The sequence below is a fragment of the Lissotriton helveticus genome, chromosome 8, assembly GCF_964261635.1.
Source record: "Lissotriton helveticus chromosome 8, aLisHel1.1, whole genome shotgun sequence".
NCBI classification, from domain to species: Eukaryota; Metazoa; Chordata; class Amphibia; order Caudata; family Salamandridae; genus Lissotriton; species Lissotriton helveticus.
Window position 1 is genome coordinate 1,195,127,695 of NC_136069.1, and position 15,516 is coordinate 1,195,143,210.

At 40.0% G+C, this 15,516-nt stretch overlaps 1 protein-coding gene across 1 annotated transcript in view; it reads right to left on the reverse strand.

The window, feature by feature from the left end:
- Nucleotides 1-824: 824 nt before the first annotated feature.
- LOC144773236 (high affinity choline transporter 1-like) overlaps nt 825-15,516 on the reverse strand; it is a 182,996-nt gene continuing 168,304 nt past the window's right edge. The window contains exons 5-6 of the mRNA XM_078658143.1: nt 12,145-12,362; nt 825-7,114 (exon numbers count right to left, since the gene is read on the reverse strand). Coding sequence (XP_078514269.1) covers nt 6,491-7,114; nt 12,145-12,362 — 842 coding nt within the window. The 3' untranslated portion in view covers nt 825-6,490. The remainder of the gene's footprint in view (nt 7,115-12,144; nt 12,363-15,516) is intronic.

The following is a 15,516-nucleotide window of genomic DNA, read 5'->3' on the forward strand; positions in this document are numbered from 1 at the left end:
CCCAAACCCAACCTACTCCCAACAATCATACCAATTTTCCCCATGAAGATGAGTTATTTGCCCTTGCCATGAACCCTTCCAACCCCCAACCCACCCCTCCCAAACACCAAGCCACGCCTTCCAAAACCCAACCCACCCCTCCCCACCTCCCCATCGTTGCTTCTACTCACTACTTTCTTAGCTCTGCCAACCTTTAGTTCTACTTATTAAATACTTCCGTAAGAAAATTTGATCTTTTTTTATTTTGTTTATTTTATTGCTTATTACTTGCTAACTGCCATACATTTATATGAACTGATTAGTGTTTCTGTTTGTTCAATTATAATTCACCCATGGGTCTGCTATATATTACTGGCTGTGTCTTTTGTCAACATTTTTACCTTTTTATACTTTGCACACTGAATGATTCATTGTACAGTGCTTGAGACCCCAGTGCCACATTATCTCTATGGAAAACACCACAGATACAAAAAAGGATTGTCCATGCCATCTAGACTAATGAAAGAGGTGTTGCTGCTTCAAGAATCAGGTATGGCCTGAATCATGCTGTATACTTTTCCAAGCTGAAGGTTCTGAGAAGGTAAAAGGAGCAATGCATACTAACAAAGAAAGCAGATTTGAATTTAGAATATATTAGGAATGAAATTTGGACGCAGTGAATTACCACATTGTCAATCTGATGTATGCTTTGTCTGTGCAGGGCTGAATGAATATGTTTACTTGTCAACTTTGCTTGCAGTGCTTGGCTGTTAGGCTATTTTGCCAATATGAAAAACATTAATCAGATATATACAATTAGAAAGGCAAAGCATTCTAGACATTAGTCGATGATTAAATATGAGGCTTTATTTCAGTAATGCCACACAGTTGGCATGAAGACTAATTTACTGTGCTTGCTAGTACAATCAACATGTATTTGATGGAAAGACAAAACATAAGTTACAAATAAAACAATGCTCTTCTGATTACCATTGGCATACTTTGCTAGCGCTAAACTACTTACTGCAAAATAGACATGTTAGTTTCTATTTGATTATGCAGCATGAAGTTTTCATATTTTATTTTTAGGGCACATATGTTTGATAGTCGTAAATGATCAGAAAATGAATGCTTGTTTCAACAGTCGGTTTACATTACATTTGTTCTGTCCATATAGTAGTTAAATCTACATACCTTTGTTTAACTGTTGATGGGAACAAATAAGAATGCTCTATTTGATTTATATTTTGGCAAACAAACTGCATTTTACCAACACAAATATTTTTTATAGCTTATGACAACACACAGAGCTTAACTCCACAGTTAAATGATTGTTCTTTCAAGTTTACATTTTTTGGTAAAATTCATACATATCTAACAGATGACCAGCAATGATAATAAGCACATAGGTTTAGGAAACATAAAAGTACACTAATATTCTTGCACTTTGTCAACATATTTGTTCTTATTGTATAGTACAAAATACTGGTTTATTTTTCCATTTTTCAGCACATCAGAACTAAAGGTATTTTTATTCAGGATAAATCTGATTCACAAATGAGACTCACACAGGGTTTGAAATGTAAAAAAATACATTGAAATAGCTGAGCCCAATTCACAATGTACACACCATGTGATTTGCGATGCTTGCACATATTATATTCTGCATTTGTATTTTGTACACAAGAGATGGGTGTATTGCTACCACGTAATTTCTTATCAAATATGTAAACATTAGCTTTCCAATGGAACTGTAAGAGGATTGGTAAAGGACATGCAATATACATTTTTTAAAACTCATCAAATTAACACAAAAAAGATGCTTGATGACTGCTAAAATTGATGCAAATAACTTCAAGGAACCCAAGCACACTAGTTTTTTCTTTCATCTGATCTGTGATAAGGTGATGAGGGCACTTTTTTCTTAAAATTCGGTTTAAACATTCAACTTTGATCTTTTGATTTAGAAATACATAACACATGTTATGGACACTCTATCACCTTATTGAGTTATATTAAGTTCCTTTCTTAACATAGTTATATATTCCTAATATATTTTAAAGAATCAGTTTACGGGCAGTGGCTACTTGTCAGCAATATTGGGATTCAATGAATATCTGGTAAGATTAAACAAATCAATAAACATTTTGATACTCAACTTGGCCCAAAACGGTCTGGTATAAATTGGGCAAGTGTGTGGCAAAATGGAATGCAATTATTTTAAAAGAAACCGGAAAATGAACTACAATACAATTCATAGCTATGCATTTTTCCTAATCCTAGCCATGCGAGACATACACATTGACTACAGTAATCAAAAGTGTGTTTTGGAAATTAGATATATGTCATCAGTGCATGTGCCTGCCCTACAGATCCACAAGTGCATTATGGAATAGGCACTTTACACTTGTTACAATGGAATGTACCCAAATGAAAAGCAATAAAGTATTATTCGTGTATTAGTGAGTGTACATTATGCAATGTGTAGTTTGCACATTTAAAATAAATTTTATTTAGACAATCCCTGTCTTCCATGTCTGGATTCCTATAATCAGAACTGTATTGTCCCATTTTAGATAGCTGTGAAAAGTCATAAAGAGGCTTAGAGCCGGACAGTATGTGGCCATTGAAACTTCTTATATAGTGCACACACTTTGTTTTCAAAATAGTTATTGTACAGCCAAAAATAGGCCTTTTTCATACATGAGAATTCCTTGATTGTAGGGACTGGCAATTCAACACATTTGTATTGGATGCAGGTCCACTGGTACTTCATGTGTATGAAAATATATACCCTTTCCTTTCCTCTTAAATACCCATTAGATGATTACATATTTGATAAAACTAATAAAAAAACTGGAGAATATTTGTACAGTTTTAGACACAGTCAATCACAGAAGCAGACAACACAGAAACAGCAGAGGGCAGACAGGGTTATCAGCATAAAATGGAGAGAGAGTCTGCTGAAAATGACACCCATTACTGAATTGTTGAAATTGCCCTAATACTGTGAGTGCAGGTTTTCCTAAATGAAAGCCATCTCTCAAAGGGGAAGAGTTTACTACTGGGCTCTATTTCATTGCCTACTATTTGAGGAGGGTAAGTAGAAATATACTTGTTCTGGACTACCTAAAGCTTGAGTGCGCAATCAACATGGCTGTTTAATTATCACTTTCATGTAAATAATAGCAGGAGAATCCAACCAATGCCATACAACTATTAGAAAAATTGGTAAAAATAATTAAATTAAAAAAAATTAATTAAATGTTTTACGTAAGGGAGGAATTAAAACATATTACCACATTTCTTTTCTACTCAATGTTTGCATTTCTTTACCAGACAATAGAGGTCTGAATTGCCTGATAGCCAATCCTCAAATCTAGAACTTATTTTATGTCCAAAGGGGAAACAATGCATGGACCTGTTCCATTTGTGTTCTTTTCTCTGCAGTCTCTTCCACAGCCCTCTTAAATATCAGAGACACAACATTTACCAGCTTTTAAGTATACAAAATATTAATCTTAGAAATGAAAAACTAAAAATAATGTAGAAATACGTATACAATTAAATAAATAAATAAATAAATAAAATTCCACAGGATGACCTCTTCAACATGGGCCTAATATATGAACTTGCTTAGTGTTCTGTTTTTCCCTATGACAGCATTTAGAAGCATCATCCTCTCAGCCTTTCGTTTAATAGATGCTGTAATGGGAGCATTCTAAAAGCAAGGGACATTGGATACATTGAATTGCAACCATTTTTGAACATGTATAAATAATACATGCCTAAAACACATAAAAGAAAGGAGGATTAGGACTCAAAGATTAAATAACACCTAGATTACAATGGAAACACTCATTACATCGAGTTGTTATCCTAGATACCTTCCTTACTTAAGAGGTACACTTTTTGGACGGGCAGCTCCTCCTTTACATTTTACCCATACCCAGAGAACACCTGGTCCTACCAGTCATATTATTTACCTGCATATTTCATCTTTTCACCCACTTATTTCCGACAAGAGGAGAGGGTGGGGTGTACATTTGCTACAGAAAAGACGAGTCACTGTAATTTTTATAATGCCTAGTCCATGGCTTCTTTGATGTTCTTCCTAGCTACCCTGCTTACTCATTAGGCTATGCCCAGACCATTCACTGCCTCTTGATTAAAGAGGACAATGCAAAAACTATTGCTTTAGTTTCTGCATTTTGAATGAAGGAAACTGAAAATCAGTGTACTAAACAGTGGAACAGTGGAACAAAGCTTTTCACTTCCACAATTTTCAGTTCCAGAAAGGCAACATGAAAGATCATTAGCTGTGACATAATGAACAATGTTTTACCATCAATGAGTATATAAGAAACAGAGCCAACATAATCACAGTTTCATTCAGCACATTTAATGGAATTTCTACAAATGAAAACTGTGGTAAAAGCACCTTCTTTCTGCTCTGCAGTTTTATAACAATTATTTTCTATGATTATAATTCTACAATTATATATTATTATTCTTGTTGTTCAATATTGCACACTTGCTTCAATAGAGTAGCAGCTTCTTAGCACTGAGTAATATGCTCAGAACTTGATGTAGTAAATGGTCTTAGTGATTTGGCAATATTATGTAGTAATGGACATGCTGCTTGACATTTATTGAATTATTTCATTAAGAGTATTTATTTATTTTATACATTGGATGCTAGCTTTGAACCTGCAGAATTTTCTGAGCTATCTATGTTGAAAGATCCACTGTGTTGTTCTAAATCTCGAACTGAGGTTTTGGAAACCAACTTATAGTGCTCTGGGAGTTATTCAATTATCTCAGTGTCTACTGACATATCACAAAATAGGGAGAACATAGTGAGTTATTTGCTTATGTTCACACTGCCAAATCACATATGTATGTATTGTTTGCATTCCATATGCTTTAACTCCATTACCCCATTGCTTGAATGAGCAAAGTCAATGAATGAGTATAATGTTTTGATACAAAGGGTCTGAATGCTTAGACGTGTACTGAATATATCTACTAAAGGTAGCCTGGTCAGACTAGAAACCAAAATTCATTGTTGCAAATATTTTCAAGTCAGCCCCATACTGCTGGAAAATACAAGTGTAGCATAATGGCGAACAGAGGCAAAGACTTGAGGCGGCTGCTTAGGAATGGAGTTGTATCTGTAATGGCACTGAGTAACCACTAATGTACTCCTTCTGGACCACATTTGCATGGACAATGAGAACAGCGTTCCACTAATGTCATTGAGTTTGCAGTTGCTGGTAGAACTATGGTTGGAGTATATGAAGGAGTCTATTCACAAAGGCATTTTAGAGTACATTTAGTAGAACTCCAGTAGTACTTTTTAAAATACTATTACCAGCCTTTGTGAATCATACTCAGCGCTTGGACGCCCATTGGGAAGCAATCGCGCTATATAAATAAATATACAATACAATACTAAAAAAATCTAAAATGGGAATAAAGTTGGAATATTCATATACAGTTACTGCAAATCAAATGGACCTTAATCTCTTTGCACTTTTACTAACTGGAAGTTGGATATTCAGGGGTCCATTCACAAAGGCATTTAAAAGTAAATGAACGAATGCCCTTATAGTACAACCTCCCATAAATAAATGCTTTTGTTCAAACAGCGATTTTTATTTAATGAAAAATCTCAAATTGTTCCACACGTGACTTCAACTCTCAGCACACAAGTTTCCTATGAAAGGATGTGCTTCCCATAGGTAAAGTGAACCATTGTCCTCCCTTCTTCCCTTACATCAGGCGGGCGTTCTGTTTTGAGTTATTCTATTTATCTTTTTGAGTGGCTCCAGACATCTCAGAACAAGTAATGCTCAACATACTTGCATCTGCATAAAGGCCGAAAGAAGGGATGTAACGTTTTAGGTTACTTAAATGAATGCATTTGCTTCCTCTAAAATGTACAATTTGGCAATTATTAAAAAAATAATTAAAGTAGAAAAAATACAAATAAAAAAATACTTAGTTTAGCAATATCAATAAACTCTACAATATACAAAACATGTTTGACTTCTATCTCCATCTTTATTGCTAAAACTCTGCTTAATGAAGTATTATTGATAAATACATTGCATTCAGACTATAGGAATTGTTTATGGCTCCATAAGGGTGAAATAATAAATACACATATATATTTGAATCTTCAAGAATGAACACATAATGTATTGGTCCATCAGCATAATGGCCAGTCTCCTGGTCACTTTTCAGGTATCTTTTTTTTTTTTGCTTTAGCTTGTGTTCATTTCAGCCACACTCGTAGAAAAACTACAATGACCGCAAATGAAAACCGTAATAGCAAAATAACACCATATTTCAGTTAATTGCACATTGCCTGATTCCTTCCTCCATAAATTGTGCCACAAGGCATTTGGTTAGCAATAGTATTTTTCCACTGAAATGCTGCATATTGCGACATGTCCGGTAGCGCTCACGCTGATCCTTGGGGCAGCATTTTGACCATAACAGTTTCTTACTCGATGTGGTTATCTGGCCCCTCTGGGCTTGAATCAGAGTCACTGAAGGCCTCTGCTTTTGTGAAATTGGGGTTAAGCGTCACACTTTGCCTGGGCTTCACCGGCGCCAACTCTGATAAAAGTATATTGTCACTTTTCACAAGGGTTGCTTTGTCCATGTTTTCTTCACTGTGTTTAGCAACCACAGCATCCAGCATGTCTAATTTGGGTGTCACACGCCCGCTTAAAAACAGGTATTTCACCAAATAGGAGACGGCAATGTTAGTTAGGAGAGAAGTGACCATAGAGAGGAATTTGAATGGGAATCTCTGGATATATATGTTGTTTTCATCTGCGTAGCAGCCAGGATAGCAGATAAGAGGCTGGAGGTAAAGGTAGGGTTCGCCTCCACTTATTCGGAGCAGGAATCCCAGGACGTAACCTGCGATTGAGCCGTATGTGTTGGTTCCTTTGATGAATAGAACACAAAGCAACTGAGGGAAAATGATGATGTAGACAAGGTCAGAGCTGAGGTACCAGAGTCCATAAACTGACTTTGCAAGCAGTGCCATCGCTGTCGCGGCAGCTCCAAAAACAAAAACTGTGGCTCGCATGACCCAAATGATTTCCCTCTCTGAGGCCTGAAAAACAAAATCATATTTTAGCAGACAAAAACTGACCACAAGGGCAATAAAGTAGGATGAAGCAAGTCTACAATGCAACCTAGAGTGGACAACTAACAAAAAGTGGGTGTATGATTGCAGTTTGTACACTTAGCACTCATTGCATACAATATTTCATATGCTATTCAAAGTTGTTTAAAACGTTATTTAAAATGAGGTGATCTTTGGGAACTACTGTTGAATATATAAGAAGAGAAGGATGTGGTGCAAGAAGAACTGCATGGTGGTGGTACCAAACAGCTAAGGAAAATAACTTCTCTCCTTTGGGTCTTCTAACTACTCTATGTAATCAAACATAATTTCTGCACAACGTATTCAGTGCTGATATCTCAATAATTTACCAAGGTTACACTTTGGAGCAAAATATAAATAGTTCTCGGAAAAAGAGCTTTAATTCTGAATTCGTCCACCTGTGTTACATAAAAGCCACCTCTTTGTCTTAAGGTTCTGAAGCAACCATGAAATGATTAAATTCAGGTATATTTTGTGTAAGATAAATAATTTTTGAAGGAATCCATCAATGGCTGAGTGCACAAACTATTTAAAATGTGTGTTCTCAAAGACATGGATTTGATGCTGGAATTCATCTCCTCTGCTCCATTGAAGCCCTCGTAGAAAATGTAACCTTCTCCAACCCACCTGAACCTCCCTGCATGTCTCTTATGATATATGGACATCACAAGCTTGCTTCAGAAATATTCTAATCCTTTCCAGACTGGGTTGTGTCTAGGGCTAAGCGCTAAGCACAGAGCTTGCGGTTTTATCAATCCTTAATGACCGTAAGATGTAGGTGAATGGCATCAATCTTGGTGTACTAGTACAATTGTACACGCCTGTTACATTTAACACAGTCAACCATCTTGTCACCCAAGGATTTTCACAGTTAGACATTTGAAGCATCACTTTTGTATGGACTGAGTTCATATTAAAACAGGCTTCAACTGTTGATCACCCATAATATTATTCTATACCTCAATTAATCAAGTGTGGCGACCCTGTGTGACTGGTCATTTCATTGCTGTCCTTTAATTACTCTTTGAAAGCCCTGGTGGCTAAATTACATCGATGGAACACACATATCTATGTATCCTATTGAATCCTGGATCATCATTAGTCTTAAGAACAACAATAAAATCTGTCAGAGACAGTGGTAGATGTCTAAGAGTTTTCTGAATCTCAATTCTGGTAAGGCTGAGTAGCTGTTGGCCATCCCTGACTCTCCTCTTTGTGATGCCAGATTATGTGCTTTAAAGAAACAGCATATCTGAGGACCACTTTTATAGTTCTCCTTTGCTGGCAGATGCTCCAGAATACATCAGCCAGGTTAGTAAAGGGACTATGAAGGTGTGAGCATGTGCCATCAACACTGACAGCTTTATCTTCAGTGATAGTGACTAAAAGGATAGTATTTTAATCTATGCTAATTGTTTACAGAGTTGTCTATGCAATGTCACCAGCCTTTCAGGCCTTTATGTTTATGTGGAATCTTCCCTCACAGGGCTTTACATTTATTTGGAATCTTTCCGCCCAAGGGCTTTAATCCTCTGGATTGTTTCCGCTCATGATACCCCAAATTAGGGAAGCAAAGTCATGAAGAAAAATCCTCAGAGTTGAGGTTGCTAAATACTAAAACACATTACCAGTCTTCAGAGTAAAGAATATAGACTATTAAATATTCAGGAATCACCTGAATACCTGGCTGTTGAATAAGAATTGGGACCCTCTTGAGCAAGCTTACTTCAATTAACATGTTATGAAAGTAATTGTAATATAAAATATCTCTGCAAGTGACCAAACGTAGTGTCGGATTGATTATTTGGCAGTTGTCCTATCCTCTGCCCTGATGGAGGTGCCAAATTTTGAAACGTCAAGCCGGCCCACCTGACATTTCTAGCATTGGCAGAAACCGTCATCCTTGCAATTTCTGCCAATGCATTGTAATTTTGCCATATGGCTCTTCCAACATTACAGAGCTTTATGGCAAGCTTTATAGTTTTTATTTAAAATTTTCAGTAAGAAAATCCCAAAGCAAAATTTTCCTTTTGAAGATAAAAAAACAATGCCTTTCTCACCAAGGGAGTTCCTCACATTGCTAGGTTTTTCCTGACAGTGACGGGCAATGAAAAACAGCTATATGTTCTCCCTTCTAAATTAGGTGAGGGACATATAGTCAAACCTCCAACAGCCCCTACTTTGTCAAGCTATCAGAGAAGTTTGACCACAGTAGAGACAGAGTAGTCTCTGCTGTCTTCTACTATGAACCACCCACATTTGAATAGTGCGGGTAAACCTTTTCCTTGGCAGGAGGCAATTCCAATGCCATTGAGACGGAGTTCCCTCCCTGCCAAGAAATACTATTGGCCCATTGACTTACAATGCTGTTTACTGAGAAGGGCACTATATATGTGTGGTCTGGACTCAAGCCTTTGCATCTCTTGATCCACTCCGGCTCCCCTACCGACCCCTTCCCACACCACATCTACAACAAAGCCGACTCCATCATCGCACCCCAACTCCGGAACATCATCAACAGCTCCTTCGCATCCGCCACCTTCCCGGAGAGTTGGAAACATGCTGAGCTGAGCGCCCTCCTGAAGAAACCCACCACGGACCCCACGGACCTGAAGAACTTCCGCCCCATCTCGCTCCTCCCCTTTCTGGCGAAAGTCATTGAGAAGACCGTCAACAGACAACTCTCTGCCTTCCTTGAGACCAACGGATCCCTCGACCCCTCACAGTCCGGCTTCCGAGCGAACCACAGCACCGAGACCGCCCTCATCGCAGCCACATCAGGTCCCTGCTCGACAACGGGGAAACGGCTGCCCTCATCCTCCTGGACCTCTCAGCAGCCTTCGACACCATCTGCCACCGCACCCTGATACAGCGCCTCAGCAACACCGGAATCCAAGGAGCGGCCCTGGAGTGGATCATCTCATTCCTCACCGGAAGAACCCAGAGAGTCCGCCTCCCCCCGTTCCGATCCGCGGCCACCGAAGTCATCTGTGGCGTCCCGCAAGGATTCTCACTCAGCCCAACCCTCTTCAACGTCTACATGAGCCCTCTCGCAGCCATCGCCCGCCAACACAACCACAACATCATCTCCTACGCCGACGACACCCAGCTGATCCTCTCCCTCACCAACGACCCCGCCACCGCCAAAGCCAACCTCCAGGAAGGAATGAGAGACGTCGCAGAATGGATGAAGATCAGCCATCTGAAACTGAACTCAGACAAGACGGAAGTCCTCATCCTCGGACCATCTACCTCCGCGTGGGACGACTCCTGGCAGCGCACCCAAACCAACGGACCACACACGCAACCTGGGCTTCATCCTGGACTCCTCCCTCATGATGACCAAGCAAGTGAACGCAGTCTCATCATCCTGCTTCAACACCCTGCGCAGGCTCCGAAAGATCTTCCGATGGATCCCCACAGAAACCAGGAAGATGGTCACCCAGGCCCTCGTCACCAGCTGTCTGGACTACGGGAACACCCTCTACGCTGGAACCACAGCCAAACTCCAGAAAAGACTCCAGCGCATTCAGAACGCCTCAGCACGACTCATCCTGGACATCCCTCGCGCAGCCACATCTCTGCCCACCTGAAAGACCTGCACTGGCTCCCCATCAACAAGAGGATCACGTTCAGACTCCTCACCCACGCAGACAAGGCTCTCCACGACATGGGCCCAAAGTACCTCAACAGCCGCCTCACTTTCTACACACCCACCCGCCAGCTTCGATCCGCCAGCCTCGCCCTCGCCTCCGTCCCACGAATTCGGAAATCCACCGTCGGAGGAAGATCCTTCTCCTACCTGGCAGCCAAGACATGGACCACCCTTCCCACTCACCTATGGCTGACCCTGGATCACCTCTCCTTCAGGAAACAACTCAAGACCTGGCTGTTCGAGCAATAGCGACCCCCCCCCCCCCTCAGCGCCTTGAGACCCTTACGGGTGAGTAGCGCGCTATACAAATTCTTGTGATTGATTGATCTTACATTTTGGAGCTGCTGCTGTGGACAGGGAATTTCAGATTTTTGTAAAAGATTTGCTGGGCATGGGAACTGGTACACAGGATAAAATTAGTTCCATCAGCTTGATCCCAGGTTAGTTTCTTCAGCAGTAAAAGAACCACTGCAAATTTAAATTTCAAGAGCACTATTCCTGCGGTGAACAAGTAGTCAAATAAACCCTACAATCAATACCAACTTTAGGAACTATTTGCTGCGTCAGTTTAGCAGGTCAAGAATCATGAGTTAATCGGGTGACTACATGTTATCAATAAAGCAAGTGCTTCCTGAAATTCTGATCAGTGGGAGTAGATTTATATTTCATGTCAATCAATAAAAGCTCTAATGGAATGGAAAAATTCCCTTTCTTGATAACAGCTCTAATTCTGGCCACCTTTCCAATAATGAAACATCCCAACATAAAACAGCTGAGGGTTCTATTATGGGGTTTTCAACCAAATTAACAATGGAATCATGGAATCCCTGGGCCAAATGTGGTTCATCTCTTCAACAAATAGATGTCTCTGTTTCGAGCTCAAGTTTGGAACATTGATCCGTTAACCTTTTTCTAATTTCTACGTGATTAGCTAATCGCTAACATGGGCCTTAGCCATGAAGTGTCAATGGGAGAATAAACAAAGCATGTAAGCAATCTATTCCAATTTGAAGAAAGAAACATTTATTCTGTTTGCACCAGCATTTTTGTAGCATGCATGTCCTGTGGCCTTTCTGGGATTTTGCCCCTTCTTGGCTTTTGTTAGTTTATAGTTAATTGGCCTTTCTGGTTTTTATATTCATTTTACTCAAACAATATCTCAATTTCAATATTAAATGCACCATAATGTAATTTGTCATGGACACACACTATAACATTCTGACCAACGCTACACATACATATAAATTGAAAGTCAGACAGTGGGTCTACTGAATTAACTACTGAATTAAATGATCCAATCTGTAATGTAGAAGAGACTCACATTTTGTCTAAAAGCAAGCTGATAGATATTCCGAGCAAACATTGAGCTGGCTGACAATATTGAAGAGTCAGCTGAAGACATCACAGCAGCAGAGACAGCGCCAAGCCCAAAGAAGGAAATGTAAGGAGGACATAGATACTGAAGCACAATAGGTAAAATCATGTCCGCTTCCTTTCTGGTCTTGGGGTCTGGATAACCGTACATCGTCTGGTTCCAGTCTGTGACATTAAACAAAAAACAAAAAACTCATGATCTCAGCATGTGATTTATATCAGATAATGCAACAGATTTTAGTAAGTATTGGCACAGTAGGATGTCTTAGAACATTCAATTCACAAAGCAGCAGAGGCACACCAGAGCACGTAATAATGTTCTCTTTTTTAATTCATGTTTCCAAGGAACTTTTCAGTCCTAAATTCCAAAGCAGGTCCAAATATATAAGTCAATGACTTTGTAGCATTATAATATAGCAACAACGGGGCGACCCTGTGTCCCTCAGAACCTGTGTATGTATATAGTAGGCTATAATGGTTCTGTGCTTGGCGGCAGTCTAGACTGCAGCCGAACACAGTTAAATCGAGAGCTTCAATCCAGGAATGTTGCCTGGCCCCCCTGAAGGACCTCATTAACTCTGTGTCCTCCACATTCTGGAATTGATTACCACATTGTGCTAGGGGTTTCACTTTATGAAGCAATCTTCACTCCTTGAGCTTATCTGACACGTGCAGATCCTCTGACGGCATTCACCAAGCAAGGGATGCCACAGCGATTCACCCCACCTTTTGGGCTGTCAACGCTTCCACTTGGCCTGAAGAAGACCCGCCATGACATTCTAATAACGCTCTGTCAGGGTCGAAACGTCGACAAATATACATGGTTCAGATCAACCAAATCTCTGGGTGTCAAATCAATAAGCAAACCTGCCAGAGTTATTGCTTACCCTCGTTCTGACCGCATTCTAATTCTTTGTGTAAATACATTGTGCATAATATCACCTTGTATATATGCACTGCACCACTATCCCTGAGCACTTAATGTCACCATACCACTTGTCACCTTTGTCAGTAATTTTTTTATTGCCAGGCTTCTGATTACTTGTAAATATTGACTTAAGCTTAAATTGATATAAAAGAAGAATCTTTTGCAAGCATATTCTAGTAGGAGTTTTGCTTTAACCTGTGTTCCAACGTCATTTGATATGCGTTCCAACGTCATTTGATATGCGTTTCATGATTTATCCAATGTATATGCTATACTTGTCATAGGTTTTTAATAGGTATCAAGCAACTCTCCCTGGTTATCTTTAATTTCATTTTTTCAAAGCAATTGGGTTCTCCCCGACAGAACCATTGTAGCCTGCAATATTTGTCTCATTATAGGCACAAAGACAGTTAGGACCTTATTACGAGTTTGGTAGACAGGGTTAGTCCGTCACAAACATCCCTATGGAACTTGTAGTACCCATCCACCAAACTCGTAATCAGACCCTTATCTTAAATCTTTATTGCTACTACTTAACAATTATTTCTATTTACAGCCACCCCGTTTTGCCCTGAACTCAACAGGCCTTCCTCAGGGCTGTTCATAAACAGATCAAAGAAAACAGATATATTTAAATATGCTGAAAACAAATAGATCTAGATTCTATACTTCCACTTTGATATAATTTCCAGTCACAAAAGGACACATAACGTGTATATGCTCTATGAAAAAACTCTAAAGTGTACAAAAAATGAATAAATGGAATGCTTGAATTAATCTCAGCCACTGGTAATTACTTGGGCCGCTTCTCAGTCCATCATAATTTTGCTCTAATGGGTACAGTTCAGACCGAACTGCCATTCCAGGTCTTCCCTGAGCCTTAATACAAGCAACCCAGGACTAGTTTTGCCCTAGTTAGAGCTCATCAGCCAGGATTAGCTTGATTCCAATACTACAGTGTGAGCAGGACCCACTTCTGGACATACCTTTCCCACTTAGGGTGGCACACTAAAGTTTACAAAAAGTGATGAATGCAGTGCATGAATTAATCTCAAACACTGGTGAGACAGATGCATCCCAGTTCATTGTTATTTTGCACACCATGCCACATCAGTTTGGGCCAAGCCATATGCAAATCAGTCTTGAACCTGCTCCAATGGGAACATGCGAGCCCAAACAGCCACTCCAGATCTTACCTGAACCAGAGTGAAAGCAACCCCGGACCAGTTTCCTCCTAGTTAGGGCTCATCAGCCAGGTATAGATTGATTCCAGTGACACAGTTTGCACGGGACCCACATCTGGACATACTCGTCCTACTAAGGACTCACATTGTAGATTTATTGCTTTACATCTCAGAAAAGAAAATCCAAAGCACCCTTTTTTAGAAGAACAACTGCATGTAATAGTCAATTACAACCAGCAAGTACACAACCGGCTAGTATCATGAAGGCAACACCTGTCGGAGAAGTGCTTCATATTCAGGGAAGTTGTAGTGAGGACGTGAATTTTCATGAGAACTGCGTATTATTAACCCCTTGCCTGCGCTGAACGTTCTGCGCTAGTGCGGAACGTTCTATTGTGCGGGCGGGGCCGCGACATTCAACGGACGTGCGCAGCACTACCGAGGTAGTGCACGCAACGTCCGCTGAACGTCGGCAGCAGCGGTGGGGCTAATTGACCAAACAAACCTTAGATTTTGAGGAAGACTAAAAATAGAGAGGATGCTATCCCTAGAAAGAGCCTTGTAAGGGGTCAAAACTAGAAAGAGAAGGGAGAAGTTTGGTTGGCTTTTATCACAACATACACTAGATCTAGCAAAGAAGTATACAGAATTCTCAACAAACTTTGGGATATCCTATCCACTGTATCAGGGTTAGAACACTATTAAAAAAGAAAGTCATGGCACACAATGCATGGCAACACCCAAAGAGGCTGCGCTGCATTGCATGACAGGAAGGGAACTAGAAAGCACCATATCTACAGACATATGGCTCTCTTCTCCCCTTTCCCTAGCACCAGTGCTAATTTCAGCTGTGGTGCGCCAGGCACACACCTTAGCACCATAGCCCGAGGGTGCGTGCATTAGTCTAGCATAGGTTTTGTACAGGCAGGTTGCCCTTCCTGTTCAAAATACTATGCCTAGCAAGTTAAACCAATTTTTCCAATGTGTATGTGTTCTGGACAGTGCAGCATGCATGCATGCAAAGTTGGAAAACAGATTAGAAATCAAAACATTTCTCCTGTTCATGCCCCTTTTGAAGTGGCGTTCACTTTTAGCGCTGCACCCTGTTAACAATTGTTTGTAAGAAGGGTTTTGTAGCAAAAGGCATGGGTGGCAGCAAGATAATGTCCATGTACCACCCATGTAATGTCCCCTTGGTGCTAAGTAA